We start from the raw sequence: 24,041 nt of genomic DNA, 5'->3' as shown, positions 1-24,041 counted from the left end.
GAAGGGCATTCACTGGACTGTGGGGTTGAAAGGCGATCAAAATCAGGTAGGACTTCACAATCACTTCAGGCTAAGACTCCTCCACTCCCCCTATAAATAAATAAGTAGATAAAGACATAATTACATAAATATATACAGTACAAACACAGCATGTTTTCTCTAAACAAAGGAAAGCAATAACAGAGTGAGAGACTATGGTTAATCCAATGTTTCTGTTATTGAGAGAGGCAATGTAGATACTGATTAGATCTGCTGGAAATTTTGAAATCAACCCTTCGTAAAGGTTATTTGCTTGGAGGCTCAAAACAATGGAGTAATGGAGTGTGTGCAGTTAGCTGTTTTTCAAGGAGATGGAGGAAGTGGTATGGCCACTGAGACACCTGGTGGTGTGGATCTTTACTGCACCCTTCGAGTTTGCCAGTTGGGTGGGTCTAGGAATTACTTACTACAGAGGAGTGTGCATTTTGGAAGTTTAGGTACCCTCCTTTCTGCTTCCAGACAAAATACTTTGTGGTCTTCATTATGTACATGAAAGTATAGAGACAAGTGCTGATAGATTTGGAAACTGAATAGCCTCTGCAGGGGTGGAACTATGTTGCTAATTAACACAAATTAAATGAACCAACGAGGTTTCTCAGGCCCTGGGATACAGTGGAAGAGGTAAATTTAGTCAATCCAATTAATATTCATTGAGGATTAGCAATGCATTTCATCAAGCATATTATCTCCATCCTTTACCCTTCTGGGCCTCATAAAAAGTCAAACCAGGGGATAATTATACTTTTTATTTATTGTAATTATGGTTTTGAGTCATAAGTTCATCCACATTCAGAGCATTCAAGGTAAAGATTGTTCTGTATACCATCCAGCATAATTTACCACACATCTGACTATAGAGTTCTTTATGACTAGGGACATTCTGTAATGGTTCAGAAAATGAAAGATAAGGGATTCACTCATTTATTCAAATATATATACATTTGAATATATGTTTATTCAAATATGTATATTTGAATATATATACAGTATCCCAGTACCAGGCGCTGGGGATCTGCTGTTTAAAAGAGAATCTCATTGTCCCTATGATCTTCCAGTCTAGAGGGCACAATTTAGGAAGTCTCTACAATAAAGTGGGCTGAGTATTATGAGAGTGAAAGTAGTGTGCCAATCAAATGAAGCGACTTGATGACTGGGGTCACCGAAGGCCTTCAGAGAATGGCAGGTATAGGTCAAGTCCTGAACGATGGATAGGAGCTCACCAAAAAGTGGGAAGAGGGTGGCCAGGGAGAGATTATTTCAGGAGGGAGTAAAATCAATTAAAAGAACGAAAAGGCAGTCAGTGTGACTGCAGCAAACAGCGCAAGAGGGAGGAATGACTGGAGAGGAAAGTGATGACCAGCAAATGGAAGGCCATCTTTGCATTTTTCTCCTAAGGGCATTGTGAAGACACTAAGGGGTTTTAAAGAAGAGATGAAGAGGCATCAGATTTGCTTTTGAAAAAGATGATTTTGGTTGCTGCTCGGAAAATAGAAAGTAGGAGGGCAATCGTGACACCATTTGAGAAGCTTTTTGCAAAGGTCTAGGTGACAAATCATGTTGCCTTGCTAGGTTAAATTACAGTGGCAGCAGTTTTTTAATCTGTAAAATGGAGGAAAAAACAATTCTACAGTGTCTAGCATATAGTAAATGATCAATTAACTTTGGCTATTGTTATGATATTGGCTATTACTTGAAGCAGCTATTACTTATTATATTAAAGGATTGTTCTGCCTGGGCTGGCATGATTCATTTGGTTGAGCATTGTCCCGCAAAACCAAAGGTTGCTGGTTTTATTCCCTGTCAGGGAACAGGCCTGCGTTGTGGGCCTGGTCCCTAGTTGGGGTGCGTGGGAGAGGCAACCGATCTGTTTCTCTCCCTCTTTTCCCCTACTTTCCCTCCTCTCTAAAGTAAATAAATAAAGTCTTTTAAAAGTAAAAGGATTTTCATTTTGGTACACATATCAAACTTTTAACAATAGGGTGGGAGTAAATGAGGGTTGGATTTAACTCTACAAATGTATTCATTATCTGTATCTTTTACAGTTAACATGTGCGTAGTGTACTACTCATGTAACTTTTTAAAAATGTAAAACTGTCTATAACTGGACCTAAGCATCAACATCTAGAATGAAAGAGGAGAAAGTATAGCAGAATGGTTAAGAGCTTGAAATTTAAAGTCAGAGAGATCTGGATTCAAATTGCAGCTCTATCGTTCATTAACTGTGTAACACTAGGAAAGCTCATTAGCTTCTGTAAACCCATTTGTACATCTGTAAAATGGGAAGAATCAATGTGTCTAGTTCATAGCATTGTTGTGAAGATTGAGGTAATGGAGTGTCTGCTACGAAGTACCAAGCGGCAGCTATTTCCATTATGTAGAAGTGAGGGAATCAGCAATTTCCCATTTCCAGACACGATTAGTATCATCTGAACTTTTTTTCACCCAACAAAATAATAAAGATTTTTTAAGAAGAATTATCCCCATGTTCCAAAATTTAAAAATTTTTAAAACTCAATGAGTGTTGAATTTTATCAAATGCCTTTTGAGCTTCCACATGCTTTTTGTTACTTGATTTATTTTTTCTTTCTTTGATTTTTTTATTTATTGAGAGAAAGAGAAAGAGAGAGACAGAGACATCAACCTGTCGTTCTACTTCTTTATGCATTCTTTGGTTGATTCCTGTATGAGCCATGACTGGGATCGAACCTGCAACATTGGTTTATTAGGGAAAACACTCTAACCAACTGAACTGTCTGGCAGGACTCCCTTTTTTGATTTATTAATGGGATGTATTAGCTTAATGCTTTTCTTCTTATATCATAATAACTTTCCTAATATAGACATCCTAGTATTCCTAAGAAAAGCCTATGTAGTTGTGGTGGATCATTCTTTTAATCTACTGTTAAATTCAAGGATAGACTTTCTCCTGAAATACATTATAAACTCCCTTGCCTCTTCAAGAAGAATACACTAACCAAACTTCTATTACTTAGCTCCATTTGTCTTCTGGGCCCTAACACTCAAATGCCTTTAGAGGGCTCTGATTTTTTCATAACAGTAGGTAGTATTTAGTGAGCACTTAGTACTAACCACATCAAACCTCATGACTTCCCTGAGGAGTGTGCACCCCTTAGGTAGTGTGTTAGAAATGTGAAGGACCTTGGCACAAGGCCCTGGAGATGGCACTAAAGTCTGCTCTTTATTGTTATGCTTTCATTCATTTATTTATTCATTCAACACATATTTATTAAGCATCTCAGGGCTAGTCTCTGTGTTATGTACCAGTGGCATGGCCTTAAATAAGAACTCACATGAAATCCCAGTCTAACAGAGGAGACAGACAATAAACAAGTGAAGAGAAAAAACCCTAGATAAATATAAATTGTACAGAGAGCCATCATATACCCTACATCACATACAGAATGGTATGACAGAGAGGGGAGGCTTACTTTAAATATAGTAATTGGCAGGGAAGGCTTTTTTGAGGTGATGTTCAAGTTGAGACAAAAGAATAAAGAAGCCATAAGTACAGAAAGTTGGGGGAATAGCACTTCAGGCTGAGTAAGCAGCAAGTCCAAGTACACCAGGGCAAAAAGCATGCAAAATAACTTGATAAATTCTAAGAACAGATAGGGGTTTCCTGTGGATAAGGTTAGGGAGCTTGAGAGAAAAGATGTTGAAGCAGATGGAGGTCAGATCGAGTCAGGTCTTATAGATCTTGTTAAGGTATTTGAATTTTATTCTAAATGGAAGCCACTTTAAATATGGGAGGGAAATGACATCTGAATTATTTTGTCTTTTGTTTTTTAAAGTTTTCTTTCTTTTTTTTATTATTATAGAGAGGGGGAGGAGGGAGAAAAAGAGGGAGAGAAACATTGATGTGAGAGAGATCACATTGATGAGCTGCCTCTCTCATGCCCCTAACTGGGGACCTGGCCTGAAAGTCAGGCCAGTGCTCTGAATGGAAACTGAATCAGATCGTTTTGGTTTGGAGGCCAGTGCTCAGTCCATAGAGCCACGCCAACTAGGGCTAAATGATTGTTTCTTAAAAGATCACTCTAGCTGCCATATGGAAAATGGATTAGAGAGGAGCCAGAAAGAGAGCAAGGAGAAAGGTTAAATATTGTTTGCTGTAATTTAGATAAGAGATGGAGGTGGAAAAGATTAGGTTGCAGTGACAGGGATGGAGAGAAGTATATGGATTCGAGATATTACTTTGGAGGTAGAGCCAATTTGCTGGATTTTATGAAGAGGATGAATCCTTGTTGTTTTAACAATGAGATGATGCTATTTACTATGCTGGGGAAAATTAGGGGAAGGGACAGATTAGGTCGATACAATGGAGAGCTGCAGTTTGGACACATTGAATTGATATGCCAGCTAAAACTCCAAGTGGAGAGGTCTAAGTAGTTAGACAAATGAGTTGGAAAGTCAAATGAGAGGTCTACGCTATCATGGAAATATAAATATGAAGATTATTAACATTTAGGTGGTATTTGAAGTCTTGAAGATGTCCCAGAAATGAGTCTTGAAAGATCTCCACCCTTAGACACATAAGAGGGAGGAGTCAGAGAAGAAGACAGATCACTGAGGCAGGAGGAAAGTTGTGAGAATGTGGTTTCACAGAGGCCAGTGAGAAGAGTGTTTCATAAAGACAGAGTGCCATCTATGGTGAATGTTGCTAACAGATAAAAAGAGACGAGTATAGAGAAGTTTTTATTGGATTTGGCAACGTGTAGATCATTGGTATCCTTGGCAAGTTTAAGAGCAGGTTAAACAGATTGGGGTGGAAATGTCCCTAGTTGGAGACAACTTGTTTTAGTTTTGTTGCAAAGAGGAGTGACGAAATGAATAATAGAATAAAGGGAAGGCTTTGTTTATTCTTAAGATGGTAATGACCCAGTAGAAGTAATCGATGATACAAGGAAAAGTCCTAGAAAAGGCAGGAGGAGATGGGATCCATAGAACTGGGGTCCCCTTTGATAGGGGCAAAGAGATATCTTCCATGGTATCAGAAAGATGGAAAAGAAACCCTAGCTGGTGTGGCTCAGTGGACTGACTGCCGGCCTGGGAATTGAGGTCACGGGTTTGATTCCCAGTTGGGGCACATGCCTGGGTCATGGGCTGGATCCCCGGTTTGGGGTTGTGTAAGAAGCAACTACTTGTCTTTTGAACAGTAATGTTTTTCTCCCTCTCTGTCTCCTTCCCTTCCCCTCTCTCTAAAAATAAATAACATCTTTTAAAAAAATGGAAAAGAAGATGGGTAATGAGGGGGACCAAAGTTTTGTCACCCCAAAATGTGCCTTTCGGAATATTGATTTCAAACTGGTTATTAAGAAACGAAAGACTCAGAGAAAACCTTTGCTCTTCCCCGTTTCTGCCTAAAGGAATTCAGATGGAAAACCCTGCTTAAATGAAGTAAGAATCGTCATAGCATCATAACATAAACTAAATGACAGGGGAAAATCTAGCAAAGTCCATTTGTTGAACTTCCTTTTATGTCTCATTGTTTTTGGGTGGCCCAGTAAGAATTTTACATGTTTGACCTTTCAGTATCAATCTGTAAACTGCTTACTTTTTCTAAATCCCAGACCCTTGCCTCCTTTTCCTTTGTCCATAATTGCATACAAACCTCAACTGCCCCATGTGTCTTTGGGTCTCACATCTTATGGCACCCCAAAATGTACATCCCTAATATTTTGGGCATTTACTCCCATTAATGTGTCTCATATTAATTGGATTAACCCAGTTAGAAGAACTTAGAATGTGGGAGGAAAATTAATTTTTGCACCCCACAGTACAAATCAAGTAGGCTCGTGACTTTCCAGCTGGATGAGAATGATCCTCTCTGATGAGTTTTATTTTCTCAAATATGAGAAGTCAGTCGTTATGGTGAAAGGAGAGGGGAATGTGTAGGAGTTTGAAAAGAGGAGGCATGAAATACGCTATCTCTGGAAGTGGGAAAATGAACTTACTAGGAAAATTCAGTACGAGTGCCAGGAAAAGTCTTATGCCCTTTGAGGCTTGTGGTCAAGAATTTAAAGTGAAAGCCTCAGCCCTTGTTAAAGAAGGTAAACTGTTGGGTCCAACTACAATGGAGTTTTACCAGGTGAGTATAATGGAGAAGGAGGAAAACAAGAGTTGTATGTGTTTGCAGGCGGACTTAACTTCTAAACTGTGTGACACAAGTTATAAGAATGTGAGATATTGAAAAATTAATATTTAATGGTTTGGAGGTTTTGATGAAGTCGAACAACAGTTACTATGATCAGACAGTTGGGATTTTTGAAACAGAGATTTTAGAGATGGAATACTTACTGGCAATAACAAAAAAGGAATGACCTGTGGGGCAGACATGGAGATGGGGCAGCTCATGTAGGATGGAAGGAAAGACTGTTGGAAGTGAGGAGGTAAAGAGTTGACAGAGCATTTAGTGGTCATCCACATAGATGTTAGACGATGAACAGAAATAGAGATGGAAAGGAAGACAATAAGCCGTGAACTAATATTTTCATTTTTTTATTTAAAAAAATATTTTATTTATTTATTTTCAAAGAGAAGGTGAAAGAGGGAGAGAGGGAAAGAAACATCAATCAGTTGTCTCTCTCTCCCACCCTCAACTGGAGACCTGGCCTGCAAACCGGACATGTGCCCTGGCTGGGAATCGAACCAGTAACTCTCCAATTTGCAGGCAGGCACTCAATCCACTAAGCCACACCAACCAGGGAGCTAATACTAATTGAGGGAGGAATGATCCACCAAAAGGTCCGTAAATGACAGTAACTAGTATGAGTATTAAGGAATATGGCTAGTGCACTTCACAGAAGTTGGAGATTTTGAAGAGGATACTGCCTGTTGGTTGATTCCATATATTTTAATATTGCAACTTTAAAGTATCTTAATCTGTTCATAAAGTGTTGAGTGGTAGTGGAATTAAGAAAAACGTTATACTCCCCGTTATTTGTGTTTGTAAATTATTTGTTCTACACACACACACCCACCTATCAAGGACTTAAAAAAAAAAAAATAGAGTGCACTTACTTAAGCCTATTGTGACGTTTATACTGATAGACAAATCTGTACTCCAATGAGTTTCCAAAATGAAGCCAGTAAAGATCCTGTGTGTGAAATCGGTAAAACTGTATTTCTCTAATTTCACTGGCCCAGTACAAAGTGGGATAGGTAGCAGGCACTTAATCTGTGACTGGGAACCACAGAACGTTAAGCTCTTTCTGGACAAGGATAACAGCACACTGATTCAAGAACAAATCAAGAAAGAAAAGGACCCTTTCACACGTCTCCATCGGATCTGATAGGGCCCTTGCAATTTGCTTTCCTGAGAAAATTGGTCTAGCGAACCCATTCAAATTCCTCCCAGCAAATCACAGCGGCCGACAGCCAACTCTTCTTCCGCTCATTGGCCAGCTGGAAACTTCAGCTACTCACTCCTCCCGCCTCTCATCCAGGAACCAATAGAAAAGATTAGCGCTTCGTAACTTAGTGTCATCAAGTACGGCACTTGCAACTGGCTATTGGAGCTACCGATCACGAAGTAGGCGGGCCAGGTCAGCAGGCCTATATAAGAAAAGGACAAAGGCGGCGCGCAGCCTGTGTCATCCGCCATTTTGTGCGAAGCAAGGTGGCCTCCACGTTCCCCAAGCGTCTTCTCCGCTTCTGTCTCGACCGCCCCTTGATCACAGACATGTCTCGGGATCGGTTCCGGAGCCGCGGCGGTGGCGGTTTCCACCGGCGCGGAGGAGGCGGTGGCCGTGGCGGCCTCCACGACTTTCGCTCCCCTCCGCCTGGCATGGGCCTCAATCAGAACCGCGGACCCATGGGTCCCGGCCCGGGCCAGGGTGGCCCCAAACCCCCTATCCCGCCACCGCCTCCGCACCAGCAACAGCAGCAGCCACCGCCACAGCAGCAGCCGCCACCACAGCAGCCACCGCCGCCGCTTCAGCCGCCGCATCAGCAGCCGCCACCACATCAACAGCCGCCACCGCATCAGCAGCCGCCACCGCCACAGGACTCGTCCAAGCCCGTCGTTCCTCAGGGACCCGGCCCGGCTCCTGGAGTAAGCAGCGCTCCGCCGGCCTCCGGCCCGGCACCGCCCGCCACTCCCCCGACCTCTGGGGCCACCACCGGGCCAGGCCCTATCCCGACCCCGCCGCCCGCTGTCACCACGGCGCCCCCCGGGGCGCCCCCGCCTGCGCCGCCGAGCAGCGGAGTCCCCACCACCCCACCTCAGGCTGGGGGTCCGCCGCCTCCACCCGCAGGGGGCCCGATCCCAGGGCCTAAGCAGGGCCCAGGACCCGGAGGCCCCAAAGGCGGCAAAATGCCAGGCGGGCCGAAGCCCGGCGGTGGCCCGGGCCTAAGCACTCCTGGTGGCCATCCCAAGCCGCCGCACCGAGGAGGCGGGGAGCCCCGCGGAGGCCGGCAGCACCACCCACCCTACCACCAGCAGCACCACCAGGGGCCCCCGCCCGGTGGACCCGGTGGTCGCAGCGAGGAGAAGATCTCCGACTCTGAGGTGAGTGTCCCTGGGAGCTACGCGTCGGTTTCCCTAAGATGGCCGCGGCCCCTCCTCGTCCCCCTCCCCCTCGCCGACCTCCATTTTGTCGGCGGTCGGAAAGGCGCTTGCGCGCTAGCGGCGGAGGGCGGGGTTGCCCGCCAGAGCCAGGGGCGGACGGCGTGGGTCCGCTCTCCCGCCGGGGGATTGGCCGTGCCGCCGCCAGAGGGCCGGGGGAGGGTGGCCTGGGGGGAGAGGCGAAGAGAGGCTATGATAGGACCTGCGGAGGCCGAAGCATCCTGGGAACCCGCGTAGGGTTCGAGAGACCAGGGCGGGGGCAGTTCCGGTCTGAAAAGCGCAGGCCCAAGTCATGTCGGTGGCTACGGGAGTTTGGTCTTTTTCTTTTTTTCATTTAATATTTAACCACCATTTGAATTTTTTTTTCCTACGATTTGGTTTAGTCGGACGCTCAGCATGTGGGGATGACGAGGTTGCTGATAGACTTACCTGTAGAGAGTTCTGAGTGTCAATTCTCGGGCGTTTTGAGTGATTCCAAGGCTGTTTGATGTTAGGATATTGATTACTGTGGAAATCCCACAAATGTAGCGGGTCCTTGCTTTGCCTTTTAACGAAACAGAAGAGCAACCCGATTGGCAAGAACCAGTTTGGCTAAAAGCAAGAATTAGTGGGTTTCCCTGTTCGCAGAGGTCACTGGTGTCTGAAAATTCCCTCCCTTTTTCATTAGGGGTTTAAAGCCAACTTGTCTCTGTTGAGGAGACCTGGAGAGAAAACTTACACTCAACGTTGTCGGTTGTTTGTTGGGAATCTACCTGCTGATATTACGGAGGATGAATTCAAAAGACTGTTTGCTAAATATGGAGAACCAGGAGAAGTTTTTATCAACAAAGGCAAAGGATTCGGATTTATTAAACTTGTGAGTTTGTCGGATTTTTATGTATGATTAAAGAATCCACCTTTTTTTTCCTACTTCAAAATTACCGGTTTTTAAATGAACAAGAATAAATTGGTCCTTAAAATTTCCATCATTCTTGCAGAAAAGATGCGACTGCTGTGTAGTGTATAACTGTTGGTATCTAAGACAAGGGGAGTGGGTGGGTGAGGCATTTTAACTATTGTGAATGGTGTCAGGGAGGCTCCCTGGAGATAATTTGAGCTGGAAGAACAACAGGAATAGGAATTAGCCTTGGAACTTTCAGGGTGGGCACGCGACAGTTTTTGAGGTCATTAACATAAGTATGTCTGATAACTTTCAGGAATCTAGAGCATTGGCTGAAATTGCCAAAGCTGAACTTGATGATACACCCATGAGAGGTAGACAGCTTCGGGTTCGCTTTGCCACACATGCTGCTGCCCTTTCTGTTCGAAATCTTTCACCTTATGTTTCCAATGAACTGTTGGAAGAAGCCTTTAGCCAGTTTGGTCCTATTGAAAGGGCTGTGGTAATTGTGGATGATCGTGGAAGATCTACAGGGAAAGGCATTGTTGAATTTGCTTCTAAACCAGCAGCAAGAAAAGCATTTGAAAGATGCAGTGAAGGTGTTTTCTTACTGACAACGTAAGTTCTTGTTCTTATTTTAATAATTTTTATGTAACTTGTATGAGGAAGTGGCAGTCAAATTGGAAAATAAGATGGAACCTCTTTTGTTACTAGAACTCCTCGTCCAGTCATTGTGGAACCACTTGAACAGTTAGATGATGAAGATGGTCTTCCTGAAAAACTTGCACAGAAGAATCCAATGTATCAAAAGTAAGAGCGATTAAACTTTTGAGCAATTTTTAAGTGAAAGCTAGAACTTATGGTAACTTTTCAGTTTTGTTTAAAATAGGCAAAATTCTTCTAAGTGAATATGCTTAATGAAAACATTAGGCTCAGAAAGTTTGAGGTTTTGAAGCAATTATTCAAATGCATAGTTTTTTTTCTGAGAGGTATATTTCACATACAGTTTTGTTTTGTTCTTAAAACAATTGCATCATGTGTAAGTGTCTTAATTTTTAAGGATGGGAAATTTTTCCTTGAATAGGAATTTGACTAGAGGAAACGATTAGGAAATAAAGAAGATAGGATTTATCATCAATGCCGATGTTCTGTTACTGTATCATTCTGGGACATACCGATATTGTTTTTGCTGTGACCAAATATTGTTTTTCTATGAACCAAAGTTGTCTTTGCTCCTTGATTTTCCTTACAAGTGGTAGGCCGACGGAAAGACCAATGTTTTTAGGGTAGTCTGGAAGTATTTCTTGTGTGTATCCCCAACTTGATTCATGTTTAAATATTATCAGGGAGAGAGAAACTCCTCCTCGTTTTGCCCAGCATGGTACTTTTGAGTACGAATATTCTCAGAGATGGAAGTCCTTGGATGAAATGGAGAAACAGCAAAGGGAGCAAGTTGAAAAAAACATGAAAGATGCAAAAGACAAATTGGAAAGTGAAATGGAAGATGCCTATCATGAACATCAGGCAAATCTTTTGCGTCAAGGTAAATGACCCTCTGAATTTTGCTGATAGGATCGTTGCTTTTTGAACTTACCAGAATCTCACTAAAGTGCATCCAAAATTAAATTTTCCAATGTTCAGATCTGATGCGACGTCAGGAAGAATTAAGACGAATGGAAGAACTTCACAATCAAGAAATGCAGAAACGTAAAGAAATGCAATTAAGGTAAAAAATTTTGTTAAGCTTAGCCTTTTTTCCCTTCATTAATGTTTAGAGAAAAGATGAACCTAAATTTTGCAAGTGAATCAGGTGAAGTACAGAGAGTCGGTGTTGGTTTAACACTTGAATTGGTTTTATAAGTAAATTCTTATTTCCTTAGCCAGAATATTTCTAGGGCTATTCTAGACTCACTTTCCTCATCTTTTAAAAAAAATTATTTATTGATTTTAGAGAGAGAGGGAGACATTGATTAGTTGTTTCATCTATTCATGCACTCATTGCTTGCTTCTTGTATGTGCCCATACTGGGGATTGAACCCTCAACCTTGGTGTATTTTGGGCAGTGTTCTAATCAACTGAGCCATCCAGTGAGGGTTCTCCTGACCTTTTTATGTGTTGGCTCTAACCTGGTCTTGGTAAAGCTGTGAGGCAAACTATTAGCTTTTTTCAGGTTGAATTTGAAAAGATGTGATAACACTTTGGTTTATATGCTTGATAAATATTTCCAGGCAAGAGGAGGAACGACGTAGAAGGGAAGAAGAGATGATGATTCGTCAGCGTGAGATGGAAGAACAAATGAGACGCCAAAGAGAAGAAAGTTATAGCCGAATGGGCTACATGGATCCAGTAAGTAAATTTCTATTGCAGTCTGATTGGAGTTGTCTACAAAAGTTGTGAATACCTAGAATGAAGTTTTACTCAGTTAAATATAATGCTTCACATTATAACCCCCCACCCTTTTTTTTTTTTGGAACAAGTATACTATGATTGATATGCCTTAAAGAGTTTTATCTTTTTGGTTTAGCCCAAGATTCATTGGTTGGAAAGGAGCCTTTATAGGTCTTTTGGTAACTGAGTGTCAGTAATTGGCTTCAGAAATTTTATTTATTTATTTACCTATTTATTTTTAGACGGGGGAAGGGAGGGAGAGAGAGAAACATCATTGTGTGGTTGCCTCTTGCAGCGCGGGGGGGCCCCCCCCCGGCCCCATTGGGGAGGGAATTGAACCTGTGATCCCTTGGTTCACAGGCTGGCACTCAGTCCACTGAGCCACACCAGCCAGGGCCAGAAATTGATTTTTAAAATTGCCTTAATGGATCTTTTTTTATGTCGAAAACAAATTAAGTTTGGGGGTTTTTCTGGTTTTTTGTTTTGTTGTTTTTTTTTTTTTTGTTTGTTTTTTTGGTACTCTCAAAAATAGTATGGGTGTAGAACAGATACATGGTTTGTTTGTTTTTTTTCCTTCTTTCAGAGAGAAAGAGACATGAGAATGGGTGGTGGAGGAGCAATGAACATGGGAGGTAAGCATGAAAATTAAAATCAACAATACCATTAGAGAGCAATGTTCTGGTTGAGTTGTAACCAGTATTTTTGTTTCCTAGATCCCTATGGTTCAGGAGGCCAGAAATTTCCACCTTTAGGTGGTGGTGGTGGAATAGGTTATGAAGCTAATCCTGGAGTTCCACCAGCAACCATGAGTGGTTCCATGATGGGAAGCGACATGGTAATGTATCCTGTGGGACGTAGTACAAAGGAAGTTCTCATTTTCACAACTTACGTGTGTGTTTTTTTGTTTTTTTTGTTTTTTTAAAGTAGGTGACTGGACTTCTTTTAGTTCCCCTATCGTGTAAATCGTAATATTGAGGAATACTTTGGCAACATAGAAGAACTCAGTGTGTGGTAACCTAAACAGATATGGTTGCCAATGGGAAATCAATGCTGTTAATAATATGTTGGAGTTATCTTTGGCAATAAGTAGACTTAGGTGCTTTCCAATATATTGCTTGTGTACTCTTGCACTCTAGCACATGGCAAGTCCAAATTCTAAATGTTAGATAATGTAAATGATTATTCTACATCCAAGTGAGAGTAATCAAATGGCAAACTGTTGTTCCTTCAGCTGGTATTTGCCATAAGTACGAATTAGACTAGTAGTTTGCCGTTTCTAGGCATGTTTTAGTGATGTGTAGGACTTATACCTACATTTGGTGTGGCTTCTAGCCAATAAAAGGGAATTGTTTAATGTTTGACTCGTCGTTTCCCACCTGTTGGGCTGTCTATAGGTACACCTTCTAAAATTAAACTGACATCTTCTTTTGCTACAGAGTAGCAAGAAAAACCAACGATAATTTTAAGCATACTAGTTGTGTGCATTTGAGCTGAACCTTCTTGATGCTATCATATTTTAGCTGTGCAGATAGCCTATCTGGATGCTTTAGAAAACCAAGTGACTTGGTCTGAGTGGCTGTATTTAGGGCTTTACAGATTTTTAGAACTGAATATTGACTTTAGAAGTGGGTTTAGGGAGGAGTGGATTTTCAAAACTATTGAATCTGATTAGTTCACCTACAGAGTTTTGGCAAAGGAAGGAAGCTGCAGCATGTAACTCACTAGATCTATTTTACAAATAGGAACATAAGGACTTAGTATGGGACCTCACCTAATTAAATTCACTAATGGGTTTTTGGGAATTAGAGCTGTAAATAGCTGGTGGGTTAAATGTAGTGCTATTGGCTTCCCTCAAGTTGAATTTTAAAAATAATGTGGGTAACATTTTGGCTTATGTGCTTCCTTAAGGCAGACTGTAGGTATGTAAGCAAATTTGTTAAAATCTAACTGGACATGATGTTCCCACAGTTAAGTTTCTGTAGTCCATGTAACAGCTCCTTTGGGTTCTAAGATGATCTAATAACATAATTGTGAAACGCCCAAATTTTTCTTTTTAGCTTTTTGAAATACAGTACAGTGTGTGAGGACCCTAAAATTTTTAGGATTTAAAAAAATAAAAGAATGAGATGTATTCTTTCCAAATAGCCCTTATAGTATTCTGTAAGAAACATGTTGAAATTATCATGCATAGGAACAATTAAACCCTGATGCCATTTTTGTTTTTGTTTACTGTGTTTTTTGGAGTAATACTTAGTAACTGATGTATTTTAAATGGAATTTGAAAGATAGTTCAGGCTGCTGTGCTTGCATATCTATAGGGTTTTTCTGTTTGGGTACATAGCTTTCTAAGACTTAAAAAGTACCTAAAACCTAGAAGCAATAATGAACTCCTGTTTTACTGTAGTCACTTAAGCTTGGTGTTAGTCTGTTTGGGAGATACCCAAAACATGGAATTGTAGCTAAGTGCCAGTGGACTTTTAAGACTTAAGGGAAGAGTTGGGCTGTTATGGGGGTGGGCTGTACATTTAGTCAATTTGCAATAATACAGACTAGTACTGTGAACATAATTGTCTCTGGTTATATAGTGATGGCTCTGAAGGTGGTATACCTGTGAGAACATGGCAACATGTTTTTTAATCAAGTTACTGTGCCGGTTAAGTGACTAAATCTATTAGTCTTTTATGCTTTTTTGTAGTCTGGTAGCATTTTATTAAAACTTTGAACCTTTTAAGGTTTCTGCAACTTAGCAGATGTGTCTTGAGATCTTGAAAAGCTCAAGGTTTCTTACGCAGCACATGCCACTAACTGGTGAGTAGGTCTTTGTCACTTCATTGAGTGAATTGAATCTGTCTGGTTGGGCTTGTTAGGCTTACTTATTAAATTTCCTGTTCAGACCTTGAAAGTGAGAAGTTCGCAAGCTTTTCAGTGGGTTATTCTGATGTGAAATTTCTTAAACTCATTTTGGAATGGGTTTTCACATCTACACTAATTCTTAAATTTTTTAGCGCTACAGGGAAGATCTGTTCTTTGAAACAGGTGTATGAGAATGGCTCAAGTGGGAACATACCACAAGGCATGTATTATCGTAAACTAATTTTCAAATTACCCTTTTTTCCTTTCTATGTTCCCGGTACCTGTGGATCGACTCATTGGTGATTGTATCGACGAACGTTGACTACGGAACCTTCTAAAATATTTACTTAACACACATGGACATCAACTACATATAATGAACTGTTAATTACTGTTCCAATAGCGTACTGAGCGCTTTGGGCAGGGAGGTGCGGGGCCTGTGGGTGGACAGGGTCCTAGAGGAATGGGGCCTGGAACTCCAGCAGGATATGGTAGAGGGAGAGAAGAGTATGAAGGCCCAAACAAAAAACCCCGATTTTAGATGTGACATCTAGGCTTTCATTCCAGTTTGTTTTTGTCTTTTCTTGTTTAGATACCTATCTTTTAAATTCTTGCATTTTAGTAAGAAAGCTACCTTTTTATGGATGTTAGCAGTTTATTGACCTAATATTTGTAAATGGTCTGTTTGGGCAGGTAAAATTATGTAATGCAGTGTTTTGAAACGGAATTTTTTTTCCTTTTTATTTCCTTTTTTTTAAAAACTGTATAATGTCCCTCAAGTTATGGCAGTGTACCTTGTGCCACTGAATTTCCAAAGTGTACCATTTTTTTTTTACTGTGCTTCAAATAAATAGATAAAATAGTTATAATACTGATCTTCAACTTTGCCATTCATGCTTCTGTGCACATTAGGCTAGGTATTCCACTTTCAAAGCATGAGAAATTCTAGACCTTCAAATGGCCTATGCCATTTCTGGGAAATGTATTTGTAGGCTAAGTATTCCTTTCTACAAATAAGTACCCCCTTGTTTTAAAAAGAAGAAAATGCATATTGAAGTAGTTTCATGATTTGATTTGTTTGGCATTATAGGAAGCAAGTGGTGCTAAGTACTTTTAAATGGTTATATAAGCAAAGCTGAACTGTAAATCTTCATTCAGGAATGTGTATTAAGATAATGGAATGGGTGTAAGATTACTGGTAGGGGGAGAAAGTGCGAATGACTAAATGGATCTTTTATGGCCCTATGATCTATCCTTTCCTTGAAAGTTTCTGAAGAAAAAGTGGAAAGATCATTTTGTTGCATTCCTCCATTCTTGTTTTTAAAAGAATAAGTCCCAAGCCCTGCAAATGGCTTGTATTGAACTTTCACATTTGAATTAAAGATTGTTAAACATGAAATCTTTTCATGTATTACTTTGAGCAATTTATAAAGATTGGGGTTTATAAAGTCTGAAAAATTCAACCTGAAAGTAAGAAGTATAGTAACCATAAACCAATAACCATAACCATATACATTTGTACTCTAAAACTTCTACATCTCATGCTGCTTTGTTGGGCAAAATCTGTAGGACTATAAACTACTTGCTCTCTTTTCTAAGAGTTAGTGGTGACTTAAATAGTGTTGCAGTCATTCTTAATTGTAAAATATTTATTAATCTGTTTTTCCATAGTTTCATTTGATGTAGCATTAAATCTCGAGAGGGTTGCTCATGCTACATAGTACAAATATAAATATCCCTCCCACCGTAAAGCTTTGGAGTGTTTCAGTGGTGTTGTCAATTTATTGTCAACTTCATTGAATCTCCTCTCATTAGAGTAAGATATTTTGACTTATTATTAAAGTACATCGTTACTGTTGTCTGTTAGTACAACAGTGGGAACCTGCTTTCCCAGTGTATATATGTTAGTAGAGGGAACAGCTTCCTAAAAGTAGGCAAAGTAATTGAATGGTTTGGCTTTGTTCTAGAACTCTTACTATGGAATGTGTCTTCCTTTTCACCTCAGTTCTTGGTGTTAATTGGCAAAAGTAAAATTCTAAATCAAATCTTTGTTAAAATGCCGAAGTTTAGAATTGTGCCTGCGTACAAAAGGAAATCTATTGTTGAAACAATTGAGCACTTTCTGCTTGGGAAACCGGACAATACTAAAAGTAAAACACTAGAGGAGTATAAAGGCATGTCACCCAATTGTGTTTGTGTGACTGACAGGTACATGGTGTGCTAATGAAGGGAATCTCATTAGAAAATGTTGATTATTTCATTTCACCAAGACACCTGGAAATGGGTGGTAGTTCTCCCATAATTATATCAATGAGGAAGTTTTGTCCCCAGTCAAGCTACGAATTCGTGATATGTATGAGATTTTTCTGTATGGAAACAAGGGTCTTGATTTGAAAGGAGTCCATTACAATTTGATTGAATTGTCTGGTAGGGACTCCACTAATGATAAAATAAGGGGTGTTCATGGGACACCCATGGAGGGTGAACTTGTATGTGTGTGGGTGGGGGCTGGTGGGGAAATGGGAAAATCTGCCTATAAAATTAATGTTTCAGTTTATTTTTCAGATTACATGCCTTTCTTTATAAGGGATGCTGGCACAGACCCCTAAAATAAGCTTTTGGTAGTACTGTACCTTTGAAGAGTGGTGAAGGATACTAATGGATAATCTGCTGAAAGTTGTGGTTTTGATGGCCTTACCGTGGGCTGTAGAATTGCTAAACGTTGTTTAGCAAATAATGTTGCTTAGTTTCAACTAAGTTTTTTACTTATCACTGAAATAGCAGTGTACCAAGGGTTGTACGCTACTCAAATAGACTTTCTGTAAGTCTTGCAATGTATATGATAGTTTTTAGCCTAATGTGAATTTAAGTAATCTTAAAAAGTAGTTGCCTAAAAGCTGATGAAACTTGGGGTGGGAAAGGGAAGGTAGTACTTTCGAAGTAGTTAGCCATTTTTCTCATTTAAAGAAATCACTGCCCCCATTTTCCTCTTCTCTTTCTCTCATAATTTTGTTTTAAGAGGAACACTGATCATTTTAAACTTACTACTCCTAATCTTTAAAAACTGCATTCTCAAAGAGACTTCATTGTATTTAATAGGTATCTTACAAGCTTAACCCATTGGTTCTCTGTTAGTGAAATCATAGTCCTCTTTTCCTAGAACACTAATTAAATTCCTTAAGAAATACTGTAAACCCCACCACTCTTTACAGATGTATACCACTAATATAAACTATGATTTGGGAAATTGTAATGTTACGCTTGTGCAATTTTTATAAGTGGCATATTATGGCAGATAAAAATTTAGATACTTGGCTTTTCTTGGGCAAGCCACTAAGTTTTGGTGGAACATTTTCTGGTGTTCTTGGACTGCAATTATGCACTATTAAAGTAGTGGCCTGCTACATAACTGCATTTAGCCAGCATTTCTGCAGTGCGTAACTGTGAGGAACGTAGTACCGCAAATGGCAATGGACATTAGGACCCGGATGTAGTATTCCTGCTTGCTCCAAGATTCTCATTGCCGACTGCATACAGGTAGGTAACAAGCAATATAATCTAACTTGGTGACTTGCTATGTACTTTTATTCCGTGGGCATTCTGACATCACACTTCTGACAATGAAATAACAGTGCAGCACCTAACACTTGTACGGTAAAGTTAGCTTATCAAAACTGCGTGGGCTGGGTTTAGAGCTGTAATTGTCAGGCAGAATTCAGTGCTGTTGCAGTTCTCAGATAAAAAGTGCAAACTTGATTCTTTGGTGTATCTGATTCAGTTGTGTGGTTTTCTTTAGTTGCATTGTAACTGAAGATAACATGGAACACAGTGGTGTGGGGGAAAGGGAACCAAACCATACTTGGGAGGTAGACTGCTTTTAGCACCTTGACAATGGACTGTAATAGCATGTGATGATGAGTCTATGTTGTAGCAAACTGACCTGCCTGTAGGTCAACAATATCAATAATTTCAGACTGCAATTTTAGAGATAATTACTCCGCAGGTTGAGTGAATGAACAAAAATTAGTGGGTTTTTTAAAAAAAAAATGTGATTTATATAATATTTTTTTAAAATGAGCTTCATGGAAACAACTTTTTACTAACTTGGGCTTAGATGGGAATCTAATGTGAATAGTTCAAGTTAACGTGATTCTACTCAGTACATTTAAACTCTAAACCTGGGGGAAGTTGGTGAAACATTGACTTGCCTACAGTTGAATACATGTTGGGAATCATTTCCCAATCATAAGACTTCGTCGTATTCTGTAGGATAACTGCAAATGTTCAGAGTAGTTTTTTTGAATTTGGTTCCCTTAGCTTTCGGGATATGATGTTATAATCCAAAAGGTTTAATTACTAAGAGTCTTCAAAAACACCTTCTTTTGTTGCTTAGGACTTAAGCTTTGCATCGACTTTTGTTCCAGACCTCAACTCAACTTTGGTCTCTGAACTGGTTTTTAGCTAGCGTGCATGAGAAACAGCTTTCACGTATAATGCTTTCTGCTCTGTAACTGGAAAATTTGGTTTACTTTGCATAAATGTGTGAAACTTCTTCATGACTCTGAGAATTTTCTTCCGTTGTATCAAGAAAAATGGCTTGCTGTTTGGCAAGCAATTCACAAGGTGGGGACAGATTTGTACTGTAATCCGTAGTTCATTCAAGCAAATAACTTGACTCCGGCTAGATGAAAGAGCAAATGATGATTAGTTTAGCTTTCTATATGAATTATAATGCAAAGCAACCACAATGCTAGGTATTAGTGACAAGACTGTCACTAAATTGGCATACATCCTGATGGAGTTTTCCTCTGGCATAATCCATTAAATCGGTGGCCAACACTTGCTACCGTGATTTAGGGATTGAGTGTTTAGAAATTAAAGCTCAGGTTTATTTCTTACCAGTCGATAACAATTTTGAGAGAATGTACTTGTAATATGGACTTCAGGAACATTATTGGGGTGGGGGGGTTAATTTTGCTTCATTCTGCTTATTTTCAGATGAATAGGCTTTTGCACTTTCAAATGAGAAACCTGTGACTTAGGTCGATTCTTACTAGTTTTGATTTGTACATAGCTATAATTTGTGAATCTTAGTGTAGAGGATCTTAAAAAACTACTCAGTCAAAAAGCTGGGAGTAAATGGGTTTCAGTAATAACACTACTGAGGTGCTTGCATTGTATTTCATACTCTTTTCTTGTTACAATGAAAGTTACTCTTTTTAATGAGAATGGGCTGATGTTCAGAGGTGTGATGCCAGAATGCATTTTCGTACTGTTAGGCCCTTGGAACAGATACAGGTGCTTTCTGAAAGATGAAAGAAATGCAATGGGTGCTCTTCATGCAAGGTTGCAAAACCTACAAAGAATACATAATAGTCTCACTTTCCCCCAATAGAGATAGATGCGTGTGACTAGTTTTGGACTTTTAACTTTAATGGGGGTTGCATGTCTTCTATTGTTAATCATTGTCAGCTGCAGTGACACGATCCACAGTCCTGCATTTACTGTCTTTCCCTTAATGATTTTGGGCAGGTTTTAGAGAGCCGGGATGTTTGTTCTGGGCCTTTATTTGGTTTTGGCTTTAGCTGATAATGTTCAGTGCTCTTGTCAGCTAGTGCAGTTCTCAAATGGCTGCCTATGAGGAAAAGAACTGAGGATTTGACTGTTCCTAATCATCTGTCATTGCTGCTAGATAATGATTGGCAATTTTTAAAGACTCAACTGTGAAAATCTCACAGTTGTTGGTAAACCATCAACCATAAAAATGTTGCTTTTGAACACCAGTGCTGAAAAGATTTTATTCAGAAGGTGAAAAGGGGGGCTGGATGCAGAATAGGATAATCTGGAGAATGGGAAGAGTGCAAAACGATATAGTATCCCTTATGGATGGTACATGTGCAACAGGGAACTCTATTTCATATACCTTTGGCAGTAAGTGATAATCAGGGAGGAAGAAAAACCTGGAACTTGAATTAAGGCTGATATTTCTGGTTTTTGTACAGTGACCCTGCAGGCATATATAATGAAGGTGAATGTCTTCTCCCTCAGAAAAAACTCAGGTTCCTTGCTGTCCCGATAAGGCATAGATTCCCTGCCCTAATTTAAAACTCAGTGAGGACTTAGAGGGAAAGAACGAGGCAAATATATAGGATTGCAGGGTAACAACTGCATTGTTGTGTACTGTGGAATGGGGAGGGCACTCTCGGAGAAGGGCTGCTGAAGGGGGTCAGTCCACCTGAGAGTGGAAGACTTACTTGAATGGAGCGCAGGGTATGTGCTTTATGAAAAGAGAGCCGATGTTAAAACTCAATTGGTAAGGTAAACGTTGTCACATACCTTCACATAAGGGATAGTATATTTTGGATTGCAGTCAAACTTTATTGTACTCAGACTGGTGAAAACAGCAGTTAGGCTTTTGTATTTTAAAGAAGGTACAGTTTTCATTCTAATTCAGGTGTCTATTTTTACGTAAGAATAATTTTAGAATTCCCCCCATGGAGTTTCTTCCTATTTTTTTTTTAATGCTGTAACTTGCCCCCAATCTTGGTCTCTGGAATTTTACTCTTTAAATTTTGAAGTTAACTAGCATTTTCAAACCTTATACCCTTGTCTTTTGTAATAACTTTTTCTTATTATTCTTTAGGTACGAATGGTTGATGTTGGCTGATACTGGAGTGCTCATTCACTTGAAGTAAGTGTCCTTAAGAAATCTTAACCTTAGAAGTAGAGGACTTTTGGATTTGATTTTCTATTTAATGGTTAAATATTTTGATTTATCTAAGCAGGATAAAGCATGTTTGATTTTAACTTAGTGATTTTTAGAGAGAGTGCGCACGTGCGCATACAAGTGCAAGACGTCAATTTGTTCCATTTAAGCATTCATTGGTTGATTTTTTTTTTTTCTTTTTAAGATTTTATTAATTTATTTTTAGAGAGAAGGGAAGGTGGGGAGAAACATAAACAACAGTCGGCTGTCTCGCCCAACTGGGGGCTTGGCCAGGAATCAAACTGGCAACCCTTTGGTTTTCAGGCCAGTGCTCAGTCCACTGAGCCACTCCAGCCAGGGCTATTGGTTGATTCTTGTATGCACTCTGACCGTGGACTGAACTTGCAGACCTTGGCATATTGTAAAAATGCTCTAATGGACTGAGCTACTAAGACAGGGCAACACGTTTTATTTTTTAATATTTTTGTCACACCTAGGATAATTCTGTATTTCTGTTTCTGAAAATAGGTGTGTGCATATCTGTGAATTGGAAAGAGATGGGGAATGTTACAAAAATGTTAAACAGCAGAACTGGGAAAAAATGCATGGTTATGTAGAGAAAACAGTCATAGCAGAGTAGAAAAGGCTTGAATTAATGGAGAAATGCTGTATTTTCAATGCCTTAAATTCACCTTAGGACCCATTCAAAATTTTCTTATGATTTTTTTTTCCATATCCAGGAAATAGTAGGGGAATAACTGTCTAGTCATTGGTAGGAGGGAAAATTTCATATGTACAAGTGATGAAAAAGTTTAGAGTATGACCTTGGTGTAGCAGTAACACAGTAAAATAAAAAACGACCACCAACTGGCACCCAAACTTTTGCAGTACTCGTTAAATATTAGTAAGAATGCAATCTGCTGAGCATGTTAATTTAATAAAATTACATTTCTAAAAATAGGTGGATAATTGTTCTCAAGACATCACCCAGCATGAGCCAGCCAAGAAGGAAAGCCAAAACTTGCTAGACTGAGGAAGTGTTGAGGTAAGTTAAGTGATTCTTATTCTGTAAACTGCCTTCAGGAAAAAGGACTCTTGAGTGATACAAAAATAATCATATTTTGCTCTGTATAATGCACACCCATGTTTGTGGCCCAAACTTTCGAGGGGAAAAAAATCTTTCCTGAAAGAGTTTTAGTTTTTTAATTCAATTTTTTTATTCATTTATATTTAGGTACTTGGTTATTGTAGTATAAAGGAATTTTAACATTTAGTTTTGAACATATTGTGGCACGAGAAATTTTATGTAACAAATAACTACAAACACAAGAATCGATAAAAGGTACTTCAAGGACTACCCATGTATAATGCGTACCCTTATTTTTCCCTAAAAAATTTGGGCAAAATGCATATTATACATGGCAAAATATGGTACTTGGGTGTGAATATCTCATTTTAATTTTTTCTACATTAAAACTTTCTTGAATAGTTTTTACAGTACTTAAGTATTTAATCATTTTAACAGCTTTCTGAGGTTGTAGGGCTTTGTCGCTAGCTTTGACTCGGGCCTCAGAAAAACAGGGACTTCAGTTTTTAATAAAGAGAGTGCATGTGCGTGTGTGTGTTTACCCCTATGCATAGCACCATGCAGAGGAAGGTTTGGAAATTTTTAAGTTCCTTGTCTGTTCTTCTATATAGTTACTTGGTGGGGTAATCTATAGTTGAAAATAGAAGGCAAATAATATTAATATAACCTGTTAGAATGGTTGGCAATTTCAAAGGGTAACTTAACTTTGCTCTGATAGCTGGAAAGCAACCATAGACAATGTATAAACAATGGACATGGCTCTGTCCAATACAACTATTTTATAAAAAGGTGGCTGTGAATAGTAGCTTACTATCTCCTCATCTAATGAATTGCATGTGTAGATAGGTATCACTCAGGTGTAAAGGCCCTCATAAGTTTGAAATTTAAACATTCTACATCTAAAGAAACTTTAGACTATTCAATACTATTGATACCACATTTCTTGATTAAGAAGCTTACTTGGTTGGTGCTAACGAACTTGATAACTGATTTTTACATCTTTTGGGAGTAATTGTTTCCTTTGATTGGCAGGATCAGGTGAACTCTGTGTCCAGGAAACCAGTGAGGAAGAGGGCAAAGAGGAAATGAACAACCTAATTGTTGTTAATAAAGACATTTTAAAATCAGATTGTCCTTTTATTCTGTTTTTAAGTAGTTCTCTTTCATTTTCTAGAAGTTTCCTATGTCATCAACTTGTTTCTAGGTGACTTTAAAAAAGATGTTCCATATTCTAGACATAGAACAAATTATTCAGGACTTTATTTCTTGAGGCTTTTTTGTCAGAGCTACTTCAGCCTCTTAATTACTAATCAATTAGATGGCCTTTCTGTCCTAACTAAACTGATTTGGACATCAAATTTTAAAATTGCCTTTACTCTTTATAGGTTTTATAGGTAAAGTGCTAATTTTATGAGCTTGCTGTGATTAAGGAGAAGAAAGTTGGAATTCAAAAGAGTATTCAAGATTAGTTAAAATAGTCACAAAGAAAGAGTTGAAAGTC

The 24,041-nt window shown here is 39.4% G+C and overlaps 1 protein-coding gene across 2 annotated transcripts; it reads left to right on the top strand.

The window, feature by feature from the left end:
- Positions 1-7,648: 7,648 nt before the first annotated feature.
- SFPQ (splicing factor proline and glutamine rich) lies at positions 7,649-23,663 on the top strand. 2 transcript variants are annotated; one of them, XM_054571947.1, is made up of 12 exons: positions 7,649-8,569; positions 9,294-9,482; positions 9,823-10,124; positions 10,221-10,316; positions 10,853-11,049; positions 11,148-11,232; positions 11,735-11,852; positions 12,478-12,526; positions 12,608-12,729; positions 21,391-21,438; positions 22,415-22,498; positions 23,573-23,663. In XM_054571947.1, exons 1-10 carry the CDS (start codon positions 7,742-7,744, stop codon positions 21,412-21,414), a joined length of 2,010 nt encoding a protein of 669 aa, XP_054427922.1. In that variant the 5' UTR covers positions 7,649-7,741; the 3' UTR covers positions 21,415-21,438; positions 22,415-22,498; positions 23,573-23,663. The 2 variants fall into 2 exon arrangements, with proteins under 2 accessions (XP_054427922.1, XP_054427921.1); XM_054571946.1 differs by lacking the exons at positions 21,391-21,438; positions 22,415-22,498; positions 23,573-23,663 and adding an exon at positions 15,151-15,490.
- The last annotated feature ends 378 nt before the right edge of the window (positions 23,664-24,041 follow it).

This window comes from Pteronotus mesoamericanus, unplaced genomic scaffold (assembly GCF_021234165.1).
Source record: "Pteronotus mesoamericanus isolate MK-2021 breed Mesoamerican mustached bat unplaced genomic scaffold, CSHL_Meso_final contig_221, whole genome shotgun sequence".
Classification (NCBI taxonomy): domain Eukaryota; kingdom Metazoa; phylum Chordata; class Mammalia; order Chiroptera; family Mormoopidae; genus Pteronotus; species Pteronotus mesoamericanus.
This window is presented reverse-complemented; position numbering and strand designations above follow the sequence as displayed.